At 53.2% G+C, this 22,549-nt stretch overlaps 9 protein-coding genes across 9 annotated transcripts; 4 read left to right on the forward strand and 5 right to left on the reverse strand.

Annotated features, from left to right (window-relative positions):
- Positions 1–343: 343 nt before the first annotated feature.
- AYO21_11590 (hypothetical protein) lies at positions 344–3,061 on the reverse strand (the record flags this gene model as incomplete). Its single annotated transcript, XM_022661477.1, has 1 exon — positions 344–3,061. The coding sequence occupies one exon, from the start codon at positions 3,059–3,061 to the stop codon at positions 344–346; it is 2,718 nt and encodes a 905-aa protein (XP_022506195.1).
- Positions 3,062–8,312: 5,251 nt separating this feature from the next.
- On the forward strand, positions 8,313–8,825 carry AYO21_11591 (hypothetical protein; the record flags this gene model as incomplete). Its single annotated transcript, XM_022661478.1, has 3 exons — positions 8,313–8,470; positions 8,568–8,767; positions 8,821–8,825. 3 exons carry the CDS (start codon positions 8,313–8,315, stop codon positions 8,823–8,825), a joined length of 363 nt encoding a protein of 120 aa, XP_022506196.1.
- Positions 8,826–9,928: 1,103 nt separating this feature from the next.
- AYO21_11592 (hypothetical protein) lies at positions 9,929–11,633 on the reverse strand (the record flags this gene model as incomplete). The annotated part of the gene is made up of 2 exons (XM_022661479.1): positions 9,929–11,332; positions 11,391–11,633. 2 exons carry the CDS (start codon positions 11,631–11,633, stop codon positions 9,929–9,931), a joined length of 1,647 nt encoding a protein of 548 aa, XP_022506197.1.
- Positions 11,634–12,872: 1,239 nt separating this feature from the next.
- On the reverse strand, positions 12,873–13,343 carry AYO21_11593 (hypothetical protein; the record flags this gene model as incomplete). Its single annotated transcript, XM_022661480.1, has 1 exon — positions 12,873–13,343. The coding sequence occupies one exon, from the start codon at positions 13,341–13,343 to the stop codon at positions 12,873–12,875; it is 471 nt and encodes a 156-aa protein (XP_022506198.1).
- A 775-nt stretch (positions 13,344–14,118) lies between these two features.
- On the reverse strand, positions 14,119–15,818 carry AYO21_11594 (hypothetical protein; the record flags this gene model as incomplete). Its single annotated transcript, XM_022661481.1, has 3 exons — positions 14,119–14,902; positions 14,954–15,478; positions 15,535–15,818. 3 exons carry the CDS (start codon positions 15,816–15,818, stop codon positions 14,119–14,121), a joined length of 1,593 nt encoding a protein of 530 aa, XP_022506199.1.
- A 135-nt stretch (positions 15,819–15,953) lies between these two features.
- On the forward strand, positions 15,954–17,679 carry AYO21_11595 (hypothetical protein; the record flags this gene model as incomplete). The annotated part of the gene is made up of 3 exons (XM_022661482.1): positions 15,954–15,958; positions 16,718–16,961; positions 17,032–17,679. 3 exons carry the CDS (start codon positions 15,954–15,956, stop codon positions 17,677–17,679), a joined length of 897 nt encoding a protein of 298 aa, XP_022506200.1.
- Positions 17,680–18,043: 364 nt separating this feature from the next.
- On the reverse strand, positions 18,044–18,853 carry AYO21_11596 (hypothetical protein; the record flags this gene model as incomplete). The annotated part of the gene is made up of 1 exon (XM_022661483.1): positions 18,044–18,853. The coding sequence occupies one exon, from the start codon at positions 18,851–18,853 to the stop codon at positions 18,044–18,046; it is 810 nt and encodes a 269-aa protein (XP_022506201.1).
- A 923-nt stretch (positions 18,854–19,776) lies between these two features.
- AYO21_11597 (hypothetical protein) lies at positions 19,777–20,823 on the forward strand (the record flags this gene model as incomplete). The annotated part of the gene is made up of 1 exon (XM_022661484.1): positions 19,777–20,823. The coding sequence occupies one exon, from the start codon at positions 19,777–19,779 to the stop codon at positions 20,821–20,823; it is 1,047 nt and encodes a 348-aa protein (XP_022506202.1).
- A 536-nt stretch (positions 20,824–21,359) lies between these two features.
- AYO21_11598 (hypothetical protein) lies at positions 21,360–22,322 on the forward strand (the record flags this gene model as incomplete). Its single annotated transcript, XM_022661485.1, has 1 exon — positions 21,360–22,322. The coding sequence occupies one exon, from the start codon at positions 21,360–21,362 to the stop codon at positions 22,320–22,322; it is 963 nt and encodes a 320-aa protein (XP_022506203.1).
- Between the last annotated feature and the right edge of the window lie 227 nt (positions 22,323–22,549).

Here is a 22,549-nt window from a genome sequence, read left to right on the forward strand (position 1 = left end):
CGGTGTCCGTCCGTTGGTATCACACACACACCTCGGATCTCATGATTTCAATCACACAAACATCTGATCGCGCGCTACCCCTAGCCCTTACATGTCCTCTGTCTGTGTCTCTCTCCCTCCCCCCTCCCCCTCTCCCCTTCTCCTCGCCTGCGTGTGTGTGTGTGTGTGTGTGTGTGTGTGTGTGTGTGTGTGTGTGTGTGTGTGTGTGTGTGTGTGTGTGTGCAAAAAGAAATCAACCTCCCCTAATATACCTAGGTATCGTCCAGTAAATCCGAGAGTTCTGCCCTCATCTCATCACATCATTCTTTCCCTTTCCGCTTCCGCTTCCGCTTTCATTTTCGCTTCACGGACTCTCTCCTCCCGATCCACCCAGGAGGATCGTCACAGCCTCGTCCCATCCCCGTCCATTCACAATGTCCATGACCGTCCTTCCCGACTCGTCTCTCGCTTCGAGGTCGACACCCCCGCCCCTCTCTACAAGGAGCTTCAGGATCTTGGCGTCGCCGTTCTCGACCGCCTGGAGCACTGCGTTCCAGCCCCGGTACATGAGATTGACGTCGGCGCCTCGCGCGAGCAGCATCTCCAGAATCTCAGTGTCGCCGTTGCGGAAGCGCCGGATGGCCTTGATGATGGGGAGGTGCTCGCCGGGGGCGTTGACGTCGGCGCCCGCCTCGTCGAGCAGGAAGCGGACAATCTCCTTGCGGTCCTCTCGGATGGCCGTGGTCAGAGGCGAGAAGACGCCGCCGTTCTTGTCCTCGACGTTGACCCCGGCTTTCAGCAGCAACTTGATGCTTTCGAGCTGGTTGGCGACCACGGCCATCTCCAGCACCCCTTTGACTGCCCGGGGGTTGGACACCGAGGGCAGAAGCTTGCGCAGGATTTCGGGTCTCTTCACCGCCATGCAGATGGGCCAGTCCTGACCTCGGATCCCCGGGTCGGCGCCGTTGGCGAGGAGAATGTCGACAAAGTCCAGTCTCTCGTCGCGGATTGCCGTGGTCAGAGGCGTATACCCTTCAGCGCTCCGGTCGTTGGGGCTGACGTGCTGGTCGAGCAAGTACATGAGCGCGTCCTTGTTGTTGTGGGCCACGGCTTTCTCGATGATGCCTTTGGGCTTGTGCAGGTTCGCGCCCGCCGCGACAAGCTGAGGAAGCAGATGCGTGCGGTCGTGAGTCACGCACTTGAACGTCGGGTATTCCGATGCCGTCAGGTTGGGATCGGCTCCGTTGGCCAGGAGCAGTGACACCAGCTCGCCTCGATTGTCACGAATGGCAGAACAGAGCGGCGTGTACACCCCATCCTTTTTGGCGTTGGGGTCGACCCCGGCTTTGAGCAACGTCGTGACCGACTCCAGGTTGTTGATGCTGGTGGCCAGTTCGAGAAGTCCGGGACACTTTTTGTAGTCAGCTCCTCTAGAGAGCAGCAGCTGGAGGGCCTTTGGCTGGGAGATCGCAGGCCACAACAGGTGCTTGGGCCCAGGCAAGTTGGGATCGGCCGAGTGATCGAGGAGGAAGATCATAATGTCGATCCGGCGCGCCTGAATCGCGGTGAAAAGGGGCGTCTCTCCCTCGCCATTCTTCCCGTTCACATCACTGCCGTAGTCGACGAGAAGCTCGGCCAACTTCTTCGGGTTGGTTTTGTTGATGGCCTTGATGAGAAGCGTATTTCCATCGGCGGTGTTGAGGTTGGTGTCTCCACCGTAGGTGAGATACAGTTGTACAAAGTCCAGCTTGTTCTCCATGACGGCCATAGCGAGGGGGCACTCTCCCTCTGGGCCGGCGGGAAGATTGGGGTCAGCTCCATATTTCAGAAGCATTTTGGCGGCTTCAAAAAACGACAGCTCGGTAGCGGACAAAAGAGGACTGAATTTGAGCCTGTCCAGGCCATTGGGATCGGCTCCGAAGAGGAGTAAGAGCCGGATTGTCTCGACATCCTGGTGAAGAACAGCCTCTCGGAGAAGGTTGACCCCGTCCTCGCCGTCAGGAGGGACACCGCAGTCCAGCAACTGCTCAATCATCTTGTGCTTCTTCTGTTGAACGGCATTCAGCAACGACGATTTGAGAGCGGCAGAATTGGCACCCGACGTTTGCTTGGGTGTCCATCTCGGGACAGTCGCAGGGTCGGCTTTCACGCGCGCAATAGGCGACGAGTGCTTGTCCAGACCGATCTCGTGGATCATATCCTCGATCTGGGCGAATGAATCTGCCGTTTTGATCGAGACATGATCCTCGCCGACGACCTCGGTTCGAGAACTCTCGCTGCTCATCATTTGCATCTCTCTTTCTCTGTTGGCGGAATTGACCGTGAGCTTGCTGGACCTGGTGCTCGGCGCTGGGCGGCTGAAGCTCTGCCTCTGAGGGATGGCAGTCAGGGTATCCGGATCCTCGCCGATACGTGAGAGAAAGTTGGAGTCTGATGTGCGCTCGGTCAACGGAATAGACGGGAGTGGTGGCAGAAGATCCGGTGCTTCTGAAAGAGGAGGAGGCGCAAGAGCAGGAGGCCTGACAGAAGTCGACGGGGTGTGCCTGATGCTGGGCCCCATGCGCTCGAGGACGGCAGCCAGACCCGTGTACCCAATGCCAACAGAGGCATCGGCCTTTGCGTCGCCGAGATACCATCTGAAGACCATGGCGCTCATGCCCAGGGCATCGCGGCTCTTCGCCAGCGAGTCCCGCATCTTGTGGATGTCAGTGTCGGCAAACATCATGTGCCAACCTTTCCTGAGCTTGCCCAAGCCGCCCTTCTTCTCATACTCGAGGAACTTGATCAGCATCTGGTTCAAGACGATGAAGTCGTCATTAGCCTGGCGAAACTTTTTGTCGAGTTCCTGTTGCATGTCACTGGGGAATGAGCCGTGCGAGCGCGAAGCTTCGGTCAGACCTGCTTCGATGGAACACAGGACGCGACAGATGTCGAGGAAGTTTGTGGCCAGCTCGCGGAAACCATGGGGTGGCTCCTTGACACTGCTGAGATACTCCAGCATGCGCACCGACACGCTGTTCCCCAACGTCGTCGCCCGGTTACAGAGGTCCAGAAGAGACTCCTTCCCCTTTTTGGGCGCCATGGCGAGAGGGTGGGAGTGTCACGCGCACAGCGAGTCCTTTTGATCTCAGACGGGGAGAGACGGGGCAGGGGGAGAAACAGGTAGGTACCTGTCTGTTATAAACAAAACATTCAATGGATGGAGAAAGAAATCAAGATGTCTTTCATGTCAACAGGTATTCTGGAGGGGGTAAGGGAAGAAAGGCGGATACAGGATGAAGTTCGCACACGCACGTCTTTATTTCCCATCATTTCCCATTTTCCCCCCCCCCTCCTCTCTCCTCGTATTCGAAAGCTGAAGAGGGACCAGAAGATTCGACACACGGGAAAGAGAAACGCAGTCTCTCCTCGAAATCCACTTTCTCAGACGAACTACTGTTGACGGTTCGCGGCATCGAGGGCGGCCCTTTGCCCCCTACCTACCTAGGTAGACCCTAGGTCCCGGGCCCTGGTTCCTGGTACCACCATAATGATAATAATAATGGCATGCAGCAGGCAAGCCAATCCCATTGTTGGAAACGGTCAAAACGTACCTACCTAGGTACCTACTTCTTGGTTGCTTGGTGCCTTGGGGCCTGGTGGTACGTAGCACCAAAGCAAAAGGCAATGGCACGAGCACAAAGCACGAAGCCACCAACAACCAAAAAAAGGTTCTCTGTCCCACTAATACTAGGGCCACCGAGGGCTTTCTAAACAAGACCGACTGGTAGATCCTTGAACTTTAGTTGGTCACACCTGCCCCGAGACGATATCTGAGGCAACTACTTGGTACTTGGACGAGTTACCCAGGGACCAAACTAACTCTGAGTAGCTACCCAGCCAGCCCACAAAATCCTCCCTCCTCCAGTCAGGGTCACATCTATTCCCTTTTTGGGCGAGTGGGGAATGAGCGGAGGGACAATGGACGAGGGGTGAGGGACGAGAGACGAACCAGCCAGGCCAGGAACCAGGGTGCCGGGGTTCAGAGATGCGACGGAGTAGGGATGAGGTCTAGGGACGAGTAGGTAGTTCAATCGTGATGAAGAATGGATGATCTACCTACCCATGTAATTCGTTAGCCTCAGCATCTCTTTCATCTCAGTACCTAGGGCAGACATACGAGTACGCAGGACCATGTACGTACATGTATGTGCACAGTGACACTGTACGTACTGCATCTGTCATATGCCACATGCCACATGTCAGTGCCATGTGCCAGCGGAACACCACACAGACTTTATTCCGAGCACTATCTTTCTCCCAAGAAACTCCAGGACATCAAAAAACGTGGTTGACAGTTTTTTGACAATTGACAGTTGGGGCGCATTTTTCTGGTTGTGTGGGTCCTTTGGGTCCTGACGAACTCCTGGGGGACTCGGGAAGGGAGAGAGGATCCCTGTTGATTATTGAAGATCCTGCATGGCCGCATGCAAGCCACACGGACATGAGCATAAATTAGATTTTTTTTTTTTCCCAGTGATACTAGGTTCCAAGGTACCTCGTGCGAATGAGTACAATGATCAAAGCACACACGGATGGGTAGGGCAGGTGGATTCGTGCTCGCCATTATTGCCGTTGCCAATCCGTATTTTACGTACAAATTCGCTCGGAAGCCAGAAGCGCCAAAAAAGCCATCGGCGCTGAAAACTACTGCTAAGAAAGGTACGAGGTTCTCTACTTCTCGTGAAGCCGCTCGATTTCGATTACGATCCCGATTGCGATTGCGACTCCAGGTTTCAAGGGGGGACCGACGCACAGCTCAAGCGAGACAAAGGCGCCACGCTCGCTCCCAGCTCCTAGGTACTAAGCTCGAGAACGACTCGAGGTTAGTGTCTGGTGCCTGGTGTGCTTGTCCAGCTGTGCATAAACCTTTTAATTTGAGAGGGGTCTTACTTATTAGTTGTTATTGAGACGTGCAGCTGGATACGATAACAATGGCTTGGTTGTGTTGATAATAAAAAGTAATAATGACTGATATGCCTCCTTTGAGTGAGTTTTTCCAATCCCTTCTCTTTGATCAGGCAAGTTTCCGCGACATGGATCTGTGTGTGTGTACGTACATAGATACGAGGTGCACGGGACACAGGAGTCAAGACTCGGGTCGGGTACACGTACCTATGTACAAGTGCTCGTAGTCATGAATCCATACCTATGGAGTAGTAGTGCTCCGTGTGTTCCGCGTGGTTTGTTCATCATCACTACTACTAGGTAACGCGGCATGCGCGGTTCCAAGCGGCACCAGCATAAAATATGGTCAAGTACGAATAAAAGGTGCTTGGTAGCCTCACAGGATGTGCTGGATGATAGAACATTCCTCCCACCCAATTCGGCTCAGAAGACGTATCCACCTCTTCCTCACATTGAATGCCACAGACAAAAGACGAGCTCGTGTCCAAGCACCAGTCCTGTGTCTCTGCACGAGACCTCAAAAATACTCATATGGAACCATTCTATGCTGGGTTATCCTGGCGTGCCTGGCGCGTCTGGAGAGGAACAGAGTCTGGAACAGACGGCGATCCACCGTTGTCAAGCTGTTGAGACGGCCAAGCTGTGCCTGAACTAACAAAAGTCAAATCCAATCAGCTATTCTCGATATAGCATGGGACGAATGGACGTGAAGAGAGAAAAACTCAAAAACACCTCCTAAACTCAGGCCCCACCAACTGATCCGGGGGAAAGAAATGGAAAGGAATATTCCCATGTCTTGAGGTCCTGGGGGGTCTTGGTCTCGTTTGGCCAGGGAATCGCCAATTGCCCAATTGCCAGGATTTGTTCAAATCTTGCAACAAGATCAGTGGCGTTTTTCTTTTGGCCCGATCCTTGCGAAGTCGTCGTGACCTTGGCCGTGCGAACTTACTCCAGAGTCCAGACACCGAGGCGAGGCGGACGGATTGGGTTGGGGGGTTGATGATAAGGCATTGAAAGCTGGCCATCGTGGCCATCCTTGCCAGACTTGTATAGAAGCATCTTGTCTTTACCTCCCAGAGCTAAAGGCCCAAGGCTCAGGGGTCTACCTACATACTTGTACTCCTAAATGGTGTCACTTTGAGGACTCGCTCACTCGTTACTCGCAGAGGGACGTGCCTCGTACTTGCCTAGAAAATTGATTCTCCTCCCTTCCTTTGCCTTTCCCACTCCCAGAAAGCATGGCAAAATGATTACGAGTACAAAAACCTTGATCTCGATGCCTTTTCTAGCCCAACGGGTGGATTCTGACTCGTATCTCGATTTTGGTATTTGAACTAGACGGAACAACCATCTCGTCCCTGACTCCACTGCTCCTTCGGTCCTCCCTAGGTCCAGGTACTGGTGCTGGCACTTGCACTGGCACTTGGACTCGTCCGTCCCGGCGGTGCCGTAGCAATAATAGCATGGCATGGCACCTCTCAAGTAGGTACCTAAAACCTCATGACCTCGGCGACGCACGCTACGTACAAGTTCAGACGCTACTGTATGCAGCGTAGCTCCCCCCTTCCTCCCGCTTCGACAGTCCGTTCGCCTGTTGGACTTTTTTGGGGTTGGGATGATTTGGGCAAAGGGGGCGCGGTTTTTCCACTTCGCCCCTTGTTTTGAAGACAAAAGCGTGCTTGACCAAGTGTCAAAGTGCTTTGTTTTGTATACGAGAAGAGGGTCGCTAGACTGGCACGGGCACGGCTAGTAGGTCTTTCCCACTCATTCCTCCTCAGGTCCTCGAAGACGCCCAGCTGAAACAGTTTTACCTACTTGAAAATGATGACCATGTTCATAAGTTGCATAGGTAGTGAAGGAATTGCATCCCTTCCCTTTGCCCTTTTTGCTAAGTAGGTGAGTGGCAAACAATGGGAAAAAGGGGGAATCATGGGAATCACATCTCCGCCCGGGGCCTGTCTGTGATCGACAATCGACAAAGGCGTGTGCCACACACGAAACCACGCACCCAAGGCACAAACCTTGGTCACCTCGGCGAGTCGGTACAATAATAGGTTCCCCTCTTCATCCACATATACTTTACAGGGATATCCTTATACTTCATGCTGTGTATGAGTTCTATATGTTGTAGGTGCTCGATACTCCGTACGTAGGTATGCACTCACAGGTACGAGATATTCGTACAAATTCATGCTCTGACTACAAACACCCCTACATAGGTACATCTCTAGGAGACCTAGCCCCTTCTACTTGTACTGTACGTACTCTAAGCGCGGGTCACCAGTGGGGAGGGGACTTCGTATTCCGCAGGCTGCTTACCCTCTGTGCGGCCCGGATGGTGCATGAAGAAAGCAAGAGCATGGCGCCTCATGGCACTTGCATGGTGGCAACGTTGGTTGGGGCTCTGAATCTTATTAGTAGGTACCTAGGGAGCCAGCTGCAGCACCTAGTCTGCTAGTAGTAGTTGGCCGTGGTAGTTAGGCGGATGGAGGTGGTTCTGGTGGCTTGGTTAGTACAAGTACAAGTACCTGCCTCGTACTTGGACATCCTGGCATACTGGGGCGATAGGCAGGTACTCGGAGGGGTCTCCAACTCCAACTCCAACTCCACCTCTCAGCTCAACAGCCACGACTAGGATTTCCTATGCCGAGTAGGCACCACAGCCCCTATGTAAGTACTCCGTAAGTAGGCATGGTCCTCTCTGCAAGCGACCCCAACCCCAGACTTTGTTAATTTCTCTACTCGGAGCCGTACGAGGGGGTACTCGCCCCGATTCCCGAGCACCTACAAGTACAAGTACCGACTACTAGGTACTCTTAGGGAAGGGGCTTGGTTGGAGGAGGGCTGGCGCTGCGGGTGGTTGGCCACCGCCCAGATCGGCGATTTGAGGCTCTTGCCATTAAGATTCGATCCATGATTTCCCCATCTCGCTTGCCTCTCACATTCTGTACCCAAGGCAAGGTAGGGGTTCACAAGCTCTGCTCTGGGGTGTTGAGTTCGTGTGGAAAGCAAATCTCCAAAGTCATGATGTAAACGATCGAGAGACATGACGTTCAAATATGAATTGCTGCGAATGCCTAGGTAGGGTTGATGACGCTGGTGACGCAGGATTAATGATTGGGTTTATGGCCCAAAAAATGGTAAGGAGAAAAAGGTGAGAGAAGGTGAGGCGAGGTGATGTCAACACGGAGAGACAGAGAGACAGAAACAGAGGAAGAGACAGACAGAAAACTTAAGAGACAAAGAGAAAGAAACAAGTCTCAAGATCGCTTATGTATTGGTTGTGTTCAAGGGGAGACAGACCATCGACCATCAGATCATTGTGAAACCTGTTGACATTGACATCGACAACAACCACCACCACCACCACCACCACCACCATCGCTATGGCAGCTCGAAGCCGCGCCTCCAGACCCTCAAGCCTCTCTTCAACCCTGTCCCCTCACAATCACTCCAGACTTCTCGCACTGCATCAAGACACGCCCAAAGAACCTATGCGTCCACATCCACCCGTCCCAACGTCCCCGGGACATATAACAGCAGGGTACCACTGTAAGATCCGCACCTTCTACACACATACACATATACAGACACAGGGTTCTTATACAGATGTCCTATACGTGAGATTAACGCAAACACAGAATCGCAATCGGCTGCGTCCTGGCCTTTGTGCCCTTCTACTACCTCTTCCACAGCACCAAGCCGGCCGCGTCGGGAAACGCCGCCATCACCGAGGCGCGGAGGCAGGGTGATCCGTCGACAGAGTATCGCGACCCGAGGGATAGTCCGGTCAAGACGCTGGAGCAGCAGAAGAAGGTGAAGGCTCAGGGAGGGGGGCAGGGTAAGTGAGGCGATAATGGCGATATTGTATGGGCGATACTGTACGCGGTACAGGGTGAGAGGGCCTGCATGACACACAAACAGGGCAGGTAGAGAAAAGGTTTCGAAGAACAAAGGGTGAGTTTGGATTGTGAACTCGGTATCTATTGGTACAATGCATGCTCCTTGTAACAGGACGTCGGAGTTGCTAAATTAGACATGGTCCTCGCGGTTGTGTATATGGCATGGAACTTTATTGTCGAACAAATCATCTTCCCTTCTCCTTGGGACCGATAACGATAGCCGTTTCCACTTCTCCTGCATGAATCAACTCGTCAGCTGGAAGTCGATAGATCGTGGCTCCCATCGGGGGATGCGCGGCCGGAAAATAGAGTAGGGGAACAAAATCCTCGACTCTGATGTGAAGGCTTCATGGAATCATGGAGGTCGATCCCAGCGGACCGCGACGGTGACGGACGACCTTGTTGGGGATGTGTGTGTGTGACCTCCGCAGAAAACCTCTCCATCGAGTTCTGTGGGACACGATAAAGGGGTTCTTGGTAGGTACATCCAAGAAATCCTCGAGAAAGAGACTCTTGGTCTCCCTGCAAAGCGGTCGTATGTTGTCGAGCGACATGGCTTGACTTCAAGACCGGGGCTAGCCTTCGCTACATAGCCTGGCCGCGATCGTCAATCACCAGCTCGAGCATCCTGAGGCCAGTGCGGAATCTGCGCTTCGATGCGAGATCTCCGAGACGCTCCATGCAGAGCAATATGCGACCAGCGGCGAAAGACTCGTCGAGACAGACAAGGTGGTCTGTCGCGCTAAAGTTACGGGGAGACGATGCGATGTGAGTGCAACGTTCCCACCGCCTCTCCATAGAAAGATAGGAGCCTGAAAGCGTCGTGTCGTGATTGCTGGGAAGTTTCTCCAACCGGCACCATGGGCGTATCTGTCTGGACCTCATGTTCGACCGCACCGTAGTCAGTAAGACGCTGTGAAATTCAGACCCGATCGCTGGCTCGACCGGACCACCAGCGCCGGGATATCGGTCGGAAGTGAACGCATGTCGGTGCTGCATTCCTTCGATATCGTGGCCATTTCTGACAATGCTCCGCCTGGTCTTGCCAGCCAGCGTCTGTCGTGGATAAGATCAACTGCTACTCGAACCGGATCTGGCCATCATGTCTTGGAACATCGCCGACCGTCACCCTCCGCGATTGTCGGCAGATGTGAGAGCAGTGCGGGCACAAACTTGCACCCATCAGGTTCGACGACGTCGCAATCCAAAAACCCATCCAGGATCGAGCGAACATGTTCCCACGACGACAAGTTCATCCGCGCAGCCAGGAGGGAGAACTGGTCGCTGAACCAGGTCTCATTGTCGCCACACCTCCTCAAGCCCAGGTAGTCATGTTCAGCCTGCGCACCGACGTACAGCGCCCACAGTCGCGCGTTGGCGTATTTCATCGACCCCGTAAAGTCCATGACCGCCTGCTCCTTTTCGAGGAGCTGCCGCGTCAGTCTCCGCAGGGGCGTCTTGGTCTGGTACATTTCCTTTCCGAGGAGGGTCTCGTCCCCGGCAATCAGCCGCGCCCAGTAGACTGCGGTCAGGGCGAGATAGGCATTCTTCTTGTGACGGTGGGATTGTGCGTCCTTGCCTCCATTCGACTCGAGAAGGTCCAGCGCGTACTTCAACAGCCGCGTGTGCTTGACCAAGTGGTTCGAACACCACCACGTAAACACCGCGGGAGACAGTCCGTCGCCTCTCTCAGAACCGTGTCTCCAGACCGCAAGGCTTTCGCGCTCCTGGACGAACATGTCCATGAGAAAGTCGTCTTCAACCGAGGGATCAAGAACCGTAGAGAACGACAGCGGCATGGCCGCCAATTCCTTTCTGCCTTCCGCCCACGGGATCTTGAACACCTCCGGAATCCAGTCGTCGTAGTCGAGAACAGGCTTGCGTAGGAACATGCAGCACGCGCAGGCTTCATTGTACATGAAGGATCGCAGGGACGTGATGTCGACGTGCCCGTGTTCGCTCTCGTACTTCAACGCCCGAGACAGCATTGTGGCATGGAGCCACGCCCCGTCCGCGTTTCCGGCTTGCGCCTCGGCCATGTACAGCGTTATGACATGCCAGTAGTTCGACTGCGAGACGAGTCCCGAACCCCGCTGTATCTTCCGAAGGAGCATGGAGGTGCTCTGGGAACGGAAACGGAGACTCTGGACGGCAAGCTCGGGATTGTCGGTGACGTTGGATGCGACCTGTGCCCATCGCGCGAGAAATCCCAGCGCGCCACCCTTCTCATTCAGTGACCGGACGACATCTCTCCAGTCGTCCATGGCGGCGTCGAGCGTTCTCCATCCGTCGGGACCGGTGTGATATTGGGTTGGTATGACAATGTCCCGATAGAATCTCAAGATGTCATTGACTCGTGGGGATATTGGCACGGGATAAGCGTTAAATGGATCGGAATTCCCTGAAAACAGCTTGACATCACACGCGACAAACCTTGGACTCGTGTCCGAGCTTATCAGAGGGTCCGAACCGTATGAAAGGCACGACGAGGCTGGAGAAGTGCCCTGTAGAGCAACATCATCAGTATGTCAACCAGTACTTGGCCACGGAACATATCCTCACCGACCACTCTGAGCGGTCTTCCTCGCTCTCAGAGGATTGTTCCCGAGAACCTGGTGTTGTCGGCAGTTTCACGCTCTTTCTAAGCTTTAGGGCGGAATCGCGTCTCTGCCATGGTCGGTATCGTTGTTGGATGTGGCTGAAGACGCGCTGACGGTGGGGCTGCGCTTTCATGTTCCGCGCATCATGGTTGACCCATAGCAGATCGCTTGGGAAGCCAGACTTGGGTGTTGATGCCTCGGCCATGGTGGGGATCTCATTGTATAGACTCGCACTCATTCGAAAAGAAAGCTTCACCTCAGATAGTGTGAACTGTGGAGTTGGGACGAGGATGGCGGGGCCCTGTACCGAGTTATTTGCTGTTTCTTCTTCTAGCTGAAAAACTGGCGAGAGATGGATGTTTGTCCCAAGATTTTATTTGGTCGAGATGTTTTAGGGGGAGCTTTCTCGATGCGTACATCGCCTGACTCGCCTGCTGACTCCTCAAGGATTGGCCTTATCGCCGCATTGTTCGCTTGGGAGCAGGGGCCGAAAGTTTGAGTAGCATTTGCCCATGCGCCTGTAAACCCCTGGGACATGGCTGAATGTGGTTGGGGATTACGCGATTTGACCACCTTTTGCGTTGGATTTCCATGGCTCTTCGAGACGCTGCATCTGGCCCTTTTGGAGCGTGGCCGGGCTCGGCACTTCGTATATGCTGAGTAACTGATGATAACTACCAGGCATTGGATTGTCGCAATTGGGGCGGCACAGCTTTCTGGAACAACCCTGGAACACATTTCCAGACAGGAGCCGATTCCTCGATGCCATATTGTTGCTCTTAAACAAGGCATGGCATTGGGGGAACCAGTCATCTCTCGCTTCCCTGGTCGTTTTCGTTGGACAGCAGAGTCTTGCTCGAATGCTGAGTAGATGGCTGATTGTTCGAGACAAGTGTGATGGGGTTTCTCTTCACAACTGTCACAACTTCACTTGAGACTTGATGCTCTTTCTCTGGCCTTGCGCACAGCATACAGGCTCTGTATATACACAGCTAAAGGATCCTGCGTCGAGGCTGAAGTGTGGAGAAGTGAGAGTGGTGTTACCCATCAGGCTATAGGCATGAGTTCAGATAGTGCTCAAAGTTGAAAATGCAGAACGTTCAACACATCACCGCACGGAAATTGACTCTCGGAAGAAATAGAGGGGGAGCTTCAACGGATGGTACAGAAGGAATGTCGGGTAGCCGAGCAAGCAACAGTCCTCGGCCCCAACACCACATACCACCATGCCTAGTGGAAGATGACGGGCAGTAGTGAGGCTGGCGTGACATGCAATGCAATAGTATGTGATGATACGTATATAAATCACCCTTGCAGATATATCCCTTGTCGATCCTCGGTCCGTGCTTCTCTGTCTCGACAGTGATATCTGCTTACACTCCCAGTGTGCAGATCTCTGAAGAATACATAACATGGTTCTTTGGCGCCGTTATCTCCTGGCTGCTCATACGGCGGACTTCCGCCGCGTGAAGACTCGTTTCAGTCTGCTGCTTTTCCCTTCTGGTGGCGTCTCCGTCGCTTCAGCACTGGCCGCAGCGGAATTCTCTCTGGACAGGTTTGTGTTACTCCCATTGTGCTCGTCGAGGGTTGGAAGTTGAGGGGCCACCGTCGCTCTCCTCTGATCTCGCACACTCTTCTTCGCACCCCTGGTAGTCCCCTGTTTGTGGAGGATATCATCCACAGTTTTGGTGCCGTAGAAACCTTGTAGTTGTTCGTCGTTCTCATAGTACAGTTTTGATTGGGCCCATTCTTTGAGGGCATCAAGGTAAGCTTGCTCGGAGGGGAACCCTCGGTATCTCTGGTCAGTGACAAGTGTGTCAATGGATTGCGCCGAGAAAATGCTCGCAGGTCGCGACGACTGTGTCTGTGACTGAGGGTCCCGGTCGAAGGTCGACTTTGGCTCCTTGATGGACATGATGGAGAAGCGCCCCAAGATCACGCAAGGAGCAGTATTGCTGATGAGATGCGAGAGTAATCCTACTTTCGAAGAGGTATCTGGGCGAGTTGGACGTCAAGAAAGGGCCGAGAACTTGTGAGTGTTGTAGTCACACCACAAGTAGCGTTCTCTTGCAGGTCCCTCGAACTAAGTATATTTAGACTTTGCCACTTCTTCTTGACCTGTCTCTTGTCTTTGCTGTCGTGGGAGAGAGCGAGACTATTATCCGTGATCTCCTACCCCTCGACCCCGCCTAACAGAAGCAGCAAAGCGGTGATCCCAGAATTAGAGGGGCGTCATCGGTTCGTGTACATAGGATGACCGGCCATTTCCCAGGGGCGGGCGGCCGGCTGCAAGGTGATGGTCGAGGATGAAGCCAGATAAGAAATATTGCATGCCCAGATATGCCAATGCTTGTGAGCAGGACACCCACGTGTAGCATCTAGGGCCCAGCACATGACACGCAGACTTTACCAACTGTAGGATGGATCCGGAGCCGCGGTCGTCCGGCATAAAAAGGAACGAGTCTCCAACAGTGGAATTCGACATGTGTGGTACACCATATCACAATGTACAAGGTACCAGGTACTGTATCTACGCTTGCATGTACGTGAAATATGCAGTGGCCGTATGTGGGAAAGGTTGCAGTGACCAGAGGGTTCGAATAGCCCGCGGTCTGGAAAACGTGAGGCTTTTGGCATATATATCCATACGAGGTACCCCAGGTCCAGGTCTGTGAGAGACACTGAGAGTCTCACTCTCGCTTAAGCCCGATTTTTCCAATGTTCCTCAATCCCCAGAGGCTCACTACAAGGGTGCTCGACGTCACAGCTAAGCAGAACCAGAAGGCTGCTCTATATCCTTCCATCAGAGCCTTTGGCGCCTGTTTATCTTGATAGTCGGACTGCATGGTGATACTTCCGGCGATAACAGCAGACAGAGCAAGACCGACGCTTTTGCCAATCTGAGCCACAGTGTTGAAGACTCCTCCTGCCAAAGCCTGGGTCTTTTCTGGAAATGCGGCAGTGATGACCAAGTTCGAAACGGTAAAGAGAACGTCTGGTCCTATGGCGTTCAACGCTATAGCGGGGAAAACATATTCCCAATAAGGCGCACGGACCTTCATGATCGCGACGAGAAGGGGTGAAATGGATGAAATGGCCATGGTGATGATGACAGCCCAGTCCGCGCGAACTTTATGCACCGCCAAACCCATGATAATATTTGTGACTACACCAGCAACTGGAGCTGGCAGGAAGCGGAGAGAGGTCTGTGTCGCGCTGAGGTGCTGAACATCCTGGAAGAAGAAGGTAAGTAGGGTTTCGGTGGCGTTGAATGCTCCCCATGCCAAAAAGACGTCGATGCAAACGCTCGTAAAGATCCTATTGCGCCACAGCGAGTTTGGAATGATTGCTGGACGATTGAGCTTTTCCTGTCGGCCAACCCACAGGATGAATGCCGGGATCAGAGCCACTGCCGTTGACAAACATGCGATGTTGGTGGGTGACTTTATGCTTGAAACATTGCCAGTCAGGACACTATCTTCTTTTAGTTCGGCCTTCGAAATCGTCATGTGGATGGGTACTCACGCAAACACGTAAGAGAGGAGACCTAGCGCAGTGCTGAGGATCAAAGCCCCGGGCCAGTCAATGTCTGTCGCCAGCCTTTTGATTGACAACCGTGTTGGCTGTGCCGACTTTGGCAGACCGGTGACAGCCAATGCGAAAATGACAGCATTGATGGCGGCTGCAATATAGAATCCGGCACGCCAACCCGGGCCATCAGCCAAGATACCGCCCATGACAAGGCCGATTGAGAAGCCTACAGGCTGACCAGCACCCATCATTGCAAACGCAAAATTGCGACGACGCCCGTGAGGGAAATACGACGTGATGAGACTCACGGCCGAGGGCAGACAGAAGGCAATTGCAACGCCAGCCAGTGCGCGGAAGAAGAGGAGCTGCAAGCTGTCCTGCGCCAGTCCACATGACAGGGTAAATGCGCATTGAAGTAGGCATCCTAGCAGATACATGAAACGATTGCCTACCACGTCGGCCACAGCTCCTGAAAGTATCAGTGAGCAACCGCAGGTTAGAGCATAGATGGACGCAGGCCTACGACGTATAGTTAGTCTTAGACTTCACAGGGTATTCGGTGGACGGGCGAGTACCATAGAAGAACCGAGTCTGGAAGATGAAGGTCTTTGGCCAGTGTTGGTAGAGTCACGGTTACCAGCCCAGCCAGGAGACTGCTGATGCCCGTAACGCCAGTCACAGACACAAAGATCACCGCAGTAGAGCCTTTCCGTAGAACAGGCTGCCCCGGCGAGGTTTCAGGAATCCTTTCAGACAGAATGCCATCATCATAATCATCATCATTATGGGCTATTGGTGGCTGCGGCGTAAGCAGGGCCGAAGCTGGAGGTGTGAGTTCGATCGTGGTGGTTTTGGACATTGTGGAAGCAGGCTATCCTCGTCAGATTACTGTTTCTGCTACAATCTGCAGTAAAGTAGATTGTGATATAGCATTTTATATGTATCTCCCAGAAGTGCCTGAGATTTTGGCCCATCGAAGGGCGTGTGCTCATTAATGCTGTGATGTCACTCTAGGGCTCTCGACTTGTGGTGCTGGTGCTACCTCTGGGCATTTGATAATCCCGCCGGGAAGGAAGAATGGTAATCCGAAGCCTCACGCTAAACTATTTTCAATACTTGGCATATTTGGACAGTTTGATATGTTTGATGACCTTGGTGGCTCACGAAGCTTTCGCCAATCTCACCGGCTCTCCTGATTGATGGAGATTTGGCACCTGCGTCTCTCAAAAAATCAGGTACAGAGCCGCCAAGGTGCCCCCCCTGAACACGCCACTCTCAAAGCCCACCACTCACCGCCTCAGCACATCCGGCTCCCTAGGACTGTCTGCGCGTCAGTCCACCACCGGCACCACCACCTAAACATCTGTGTGGTACCTACCCGGAAGCTCCAGAGCCGCCAGGCCCGAGTGATGCCACCAGGACATTGCCCAATAAAACTCCCTTGCCAGCCCACCTTGCCAATCGAACAAGGGCTTTCCGGAACAAACCACTGAATCTCAGGGTCTTCTTTCAATTCGAGATTCAGATAATTTATTGACCGAGAGGACTTTTTATACCTTTTTTCTCTATCCTGCGTGCCCTGCTCTCTTCTCCTTCCACAACCAGTCTGCCGTTGTCTTGTCATTCGTTCTCCGTCGCTCTTCCTACCTCACACTTTGTTGCTTTCGAGGTTGGAGCAGTCAAGATGTATGCTCTCCGAAAATCCAAGAAACACTCCTGGAATGCAATAGTTTGGCTGAACTAACACACCTCTTGTAGGAATTCCACAACCTACGCCGCACCCGTCACTTACACGGACTACTTCAACGATATTGCCGCCTACAATGTACACCTGAACATCTTTGAGAAGCTCTGGGCAGCATGGTACGCGTACATGCAGAACGATGTTTTAGCGACGGGCATTATGAGCTTTGCCATGCATGAACTGGTGTACTTTGGGAGGTGTGTCCCTTTCATGATTATGGACAAGATTCCCTATTTCAGGAGGTATAAGATCCAGGCGGTAAGTCCTCCCATATCTCTCAGGATGGAGGTTTCAAGAACTTTGGGTCGCTGACACCAAATTCTTCCAGAACAAAATGCCCACGCTTTCCGAACAATGGGCATGCGCCAAACTGGTCCTCCTGTCTCACTTCACCGTCGAACTCCCTCAAATCTGGCTCTTCCATCCGATGGCACAATACTTTGGCTTGTCCACCTCCGTTCCCTTCCCTCCGTGGTATACCATGGCCTGGCAAATCGCCTTGTTCTTCGTTCTCGAAGATGCATGGCACTATTGGTTCCACCGAGTCCTCCACTTGCCTCGACTTTATAAGATGATTCACAAGCTGCATCACCAATACAGCGCGCCATTTGGGCTTGCCGCTGAATACGCCTCCCCACTGGAAACCATGATTCTCGCATTCGGCACCGTTGGAATCCCCATTGTCTTTTGCGCCTTTACCAAGAACCTCCACATCGTGACAATGTACCTCTGGATCGTGGGGCGACTTTTCCAAGCGATTGACGCGCACTCTGGATATGAGTTTCCATGGTCACTGCATCATCTCTTGCCTTTCTGGGCCGGAGCCGACCACCACGATGTCCATCATGAGAAATTCTTAGGGAACTATGCTAGCTCCTTCCGATGGTGGGATGCAGCATTGGGTACCGATATTGGAAGTGCTTCCGAAGGGGCAAAGAAGAAGGCAAAGAAGATCGCCGAAGCCAAGGATGAATAGAATCATGCTGTTGGCGGAAACTTGAAAGCATTTGACAAGAAGTCTCAACCGAGCTTCGTTGTACATAATCGGTAAATTTCACTGTGAAGAGCGAGAAGCGGTGGGATACCTTGGTGCATACGTGGCGTTGGGTTGCATAGAACAGGCATGGTAACTGGATAGGTTGGCATATTCATGATAGTCCCCTCAAAACTTGAGTATCATTATAGTTCTGACACGACCTCGTCTCGAGTTTTTGCTTTTCTCTTGCTGATCTTTGCAGAGACCATTGGCTGTTCTCGCTGTGGTCCCTTCTCTAGCGGTATGGTTCTCCTTGAGCGGGGAGTTTCAACTTCGAACCACGAGGGTGCCGCTATGCCTGGTCTCATGAAGATTCGCCTGGGGTGGCAGCAGGTTTTGCTTTGGCTGTACCGCAGGAGCAACTTTCCAATGCTTCGGATATTTGCCGCCGGTTGAGGGCAATCATTTGTTCGCGATGATGGACCAGCCGTTTCTCAATCTCATCCGAATCTTGCGCGCCATCTGGGCTGACAGGCTCCGTGACGCTGAATGCACCCAGGATCGCGTCAATCTTGTGTGCAAGCCTGGTGTCTCGAACGCTCAGACCTCGAGGACTGTGGGTTGTACATGTAATGGTCATGTATCTGTTTTCTCCGCCAAAATTTCCACGACTAATGTGTGGGTGATGATTCATTTTCTCAGCCTCGACCATAATCAACCGTTCCGCCTCATCGCACTCCCGGACAGAAGGATGAGCCGTGTGTCGATGTATAGCATCGCCGAGGGCATCAAGTTGCCATTGGGTCGTGCCAAATGACAACCCTGATGAACGCTTCAATGGGAGATCATCTGGCCGAGAGGTTTCCGATGTTGAAAGCAACGAGGCAAGGGCATCCGCAAGCTTATCACGGTTTGCTTTCGGAGTAGGCGAAAGCTTCTGCGAAACTGTCTCGCCATTATTCAGACGGAATGTAATGGTTTGGCGGTCATCGGAAATTGCGATTGGGTCGCTCGAGGAGAGGGACAAGCATCTTTGCGGCTGTGAGGAGTACATACAAGGACGAAGCTGGGGTGTCCGCTGGCACTGGAGTCGCAGTTTGTCCACATTACGATAAGCTGATGCATTTGCATGAGACCGGACGAGATAGTTTCCTACACGACCAGCAAGTCGCATAGTTGGGAAAGCACAAGAGCTGACTCTTGCAGGGTTTGGAACAATTCAACGTATTAAGTTGTTTGCTGACTGCGATGCAGCCAAAGCAGCTCAATTGCCTGCAGCACCTGCGGCAGCTGCGGTTCCTACCGAGCCTAACTACCCCTTCTGGAGCTTGTCATCAATTCCACATCCGGCATCTACAATGTACCAAGGATCTCGTACTCGTTAACACCACCAACCTCCAGTGAAGCAAGGATCATGGTCAACTAATTGTCAGCATCTTATCCTCTTCATTATTCTTTCTCGTGCCTTCAGTCGCACGGTGATTGTTCTTTGCCGAGAATGAAAGCACAGAACATTGACGGCCAGCGGTCTCCCTTCTGTTCGGGCGCAGTTTTCGATTGGTCTTCATGACAATCAACCGCGTCCACACACGAGCTACTGGATGCAATGGACCGCGTACAAGGAATTGGGATCAAACACCACCTTCCCTGGTCTCCTCCAAGCTTCGGCTCAGATCCTGCCCACCCACGAAGGTTCTGCCTTGCTATAAATTCCTGAAACGCTTGTCGTTTGGCACAAGCCTCGCGAACAGGCATTGGTGCGAACCTCGCGCCTACTCAGCCCCCGAGCGATGGATTCGCTTGCGCAATATTACAGCCCACCTAGTGGTAAGCCTTATGCAGGTACACTAAATCCCAGTCTCTGGGAGCTTCCTTATGGAAGGAACGCGCCCAATGCGTGAGCTCGTGTCTGAATGTACTTTTCTTCTCATATTTCCTCCATTTGAGGCGCATTGCTTTACAGGTCCAAGAGGTTGCTTTTCGGGTCTGCGTTACATTTTCTGGGTCCGTCAGTTCAAGCATTGCTCTGGTCGTCTTCCACCAATCTAGAGAGCATCGGGGAAGGACATAATAACGCAAATCTCGGGGGACCAAAGGATGCGCCGAGTTGAATTTCTTTTTCCACTTCTTACCGTCGATTGCGCGGTGAGAGCAATTCCCCTACAGCGAGACATATACAACCCTCTACTCCCTCTCAAAAGCGTCGCCAGCGAGATCTTCGGCTACACGACAGCCATCTCTGGACCAGAGTCGTCGATAGAGCAAACACAAACAGCTCTCTCCGCTTCCTCCACTCCTTCGGCAGATTCACCAGCAACGTCTGCCCAATCAAGCAACACACAGACCGATCTCACCGGAACAGGATCTGTAACAGTTACCCTCAGCAATACACAGCTGTCCACTGGAAGTGCTTCACCTACGGACGCAGCTTCCAACTCCGCCGTTGGCACAGCGACGACAACGCCTACTGGCATTCTTTCACCATCGCCGGGCTCAACTGGCGCGCCTATCAGCGTGGTTCCTACCACCACTGAAAGCAGTGGCTCGTCGCCTACCGATGCCAGCTCTGGTCCTGGGTCAAACTCTGGATCAGGAGGGAATTCAGGCTCTGGGTCAACATCAGCCGACTCAACGAGCGGGTCAGGTCTGTCGCCAGGAGAGATTGCCGCAGCAGTCATTCTCCCTGTTATCGCTTTTGCCGCCTTATTGTTTCTTCTCTTCCGCTTCTGTAAACCTCTCCGCGAAAAGTTTCAAGCTTGGCGGCAAGAACGACTGGATCGATCCGCGTACCGACGAGCGCTTGATGATCCTGTTCTTGCCTTCGGCATGCGTCAACAAAGCGATCGAGGTTCAAATGGTTTTGGCGTGGGCGACGAGGACCAGTCGACACGTCCCTTGTCTTTTGGATTCCGGAATCCTCAGAGACAATATCCTAGCATCAAGAGAAAACCTTTGACTTGGGATGCTGCGCGAATAGGCGGCCAAGGAGCCTCATCAATTGGGATGGCAATACCAATGCCCCTGGGACACCGTCCTCGGAGCCTCAGTGAGATATCGGAGGTGAGCGATATCAGTAGTGATGGTGAGGCGAGATATGAGGACGCCCGGTCGAATCAAGTATCGCCAGAAGGGATCCTTTCATGATGTCAACGACATATTTCACATTTTCATTTGTCCAGCGATATTCTGTCTATTTATGAGCGAGCAAGCGATCAATATTCTGTAAATATATTCGACCTGACTTGGAGTGTTGGGATGTCCATTTCTCTGAGAAGAGTTTTGAACCCTGTAGATATATACCAAAACAAAAAGTTTGATTAACTAGTATGATACTTACATGGCACCTTTTGGAGTAAACGAGGAACGAAGTAGTTTTACGAGAGTGATATATCTGGACATGTACTTGTAGTATTATCTGAGAAGGAGTGGGCATCAACGACAACCAACCAATGGCAGGCAGCGTGACACGAGCCTCTGGTCCTATTGGCGATCCGACCCTCATAACAGCCTGATCAAAATTCAACAAAAGAAGCAGACAAACACGAAAAGAATATACTAGACGAAAGAAACGTGCCTTGTATATATCTGCTGACCCTCCCAAACTCCTCTATCAACACCCAACAAACTCGCTAAAACCGAGGACGACAACCACGAGGTAGTTATTTTGTACGGAGAAAATTATGGACGACATCGACCTCCCCGCCCTGCGGGATAACCTCATCACCATCGCCCTGCAGGCGGGCTCCATGATCACCGCTGCATCGTCGTTGTCCTTGAACAGCGGCAGCCCCGGCACGCAGCCGAAAGCGGCCACGTCGACGAAGAAAAACTCGGCCGACCTGGTCACGGAGACGGACAAGGCGGTCGAGGACTTCATCTCCAGCACGCTGAAACGGCTGTACCCGACGTACGAGTTCATGGGCGAGGAGACATACGTCCCGGGCAACAAGCTCGGGCCGGAGCCGACCTTCATCGTCGACCCGATCGACGGGACCACGAACTTTGTCCACGGCTGGCCCTACGTGAGCGTCAGTCTGGGGTTCGCGGTGAATCGCGTGCCCACCGTCGGCGTGGTGTTTAACCCGTTCACACGCAAGCTGTACCACGCGATCAAGGGCCGGGGGAGCTACCTGCGGATCGTGCGAGAAGAAAGCGCGGCTTCGTCAGTATCTTCTTCGGCGGCGGCAGACGGGGCCGACACGAAGCTGCCCCTGAGATATCCCGGCGCGGTGGCCGGGCTGGACGAGTGCGTCGTGGCGATCGAGTACGGTAGCGACCGGACGGGGACGAACTGGCGCACCAAGATCGAGACGTGGGCCGTCCTGGGCGCCAGCAAGGACGAAGGCGGCGCCATGGTCCACTCGGCCCGAGCACTGGGTTCCGCCGCCCTCAACCTGTGCGCCGTCGCTGAGGGCTCCATCGACGTCTACTGGGAAGGCGGGTGCTGGGCCTGGGACGTCTGCGCCGGCTGGGTCGTGCTCACAGAGGCCGGCGGGCTGGTCGTCGACGGCAACCCCGGTGCCTGGGACATCCCTGTCGATCACAGAAAATATCTAGCCGTGCGGGCGGCGGAGAAAGGCCAGAGAGAGCTGGTGCAGGAATTCTGGTCATTTATCAAGGGCCGTATGGAGTATGAGCATTGATAACTCGTGAGGGTGGGACAAAGTTGAGCCGCCTACTGGAGGATGCTGGACGTGATACGGGATGAAAAAGCAGCGAAAATAGACATATAGAAAACGAAAAAATTGCGAATTCGGCAAGTCAACATGCTCCAATTTTGTGGCCTCCTGAGACTCTCTATCCTTTCCTTGCTGGTTGTCCCGATAATGTTACATTTGACGCTATGCAGAAGGAAAAAGGGAGACCCAAC

The sequence above is a fragment of the Fonsecaea monophora genome (genome assembly GCF_001642475.1).
Source record: "Fonsecaea monophora strain CBS 269.37 chromosome Unknown Scaff169, whole genome shotgun sequence".
Taxonomy (NCBI): Eukaryota; Fungi; Ascomycota; class Eurotiomycetes; order Chaetothyriales; family Herpotrichiellaceae; genus Fonsecaea; species Fonsecaea monophora.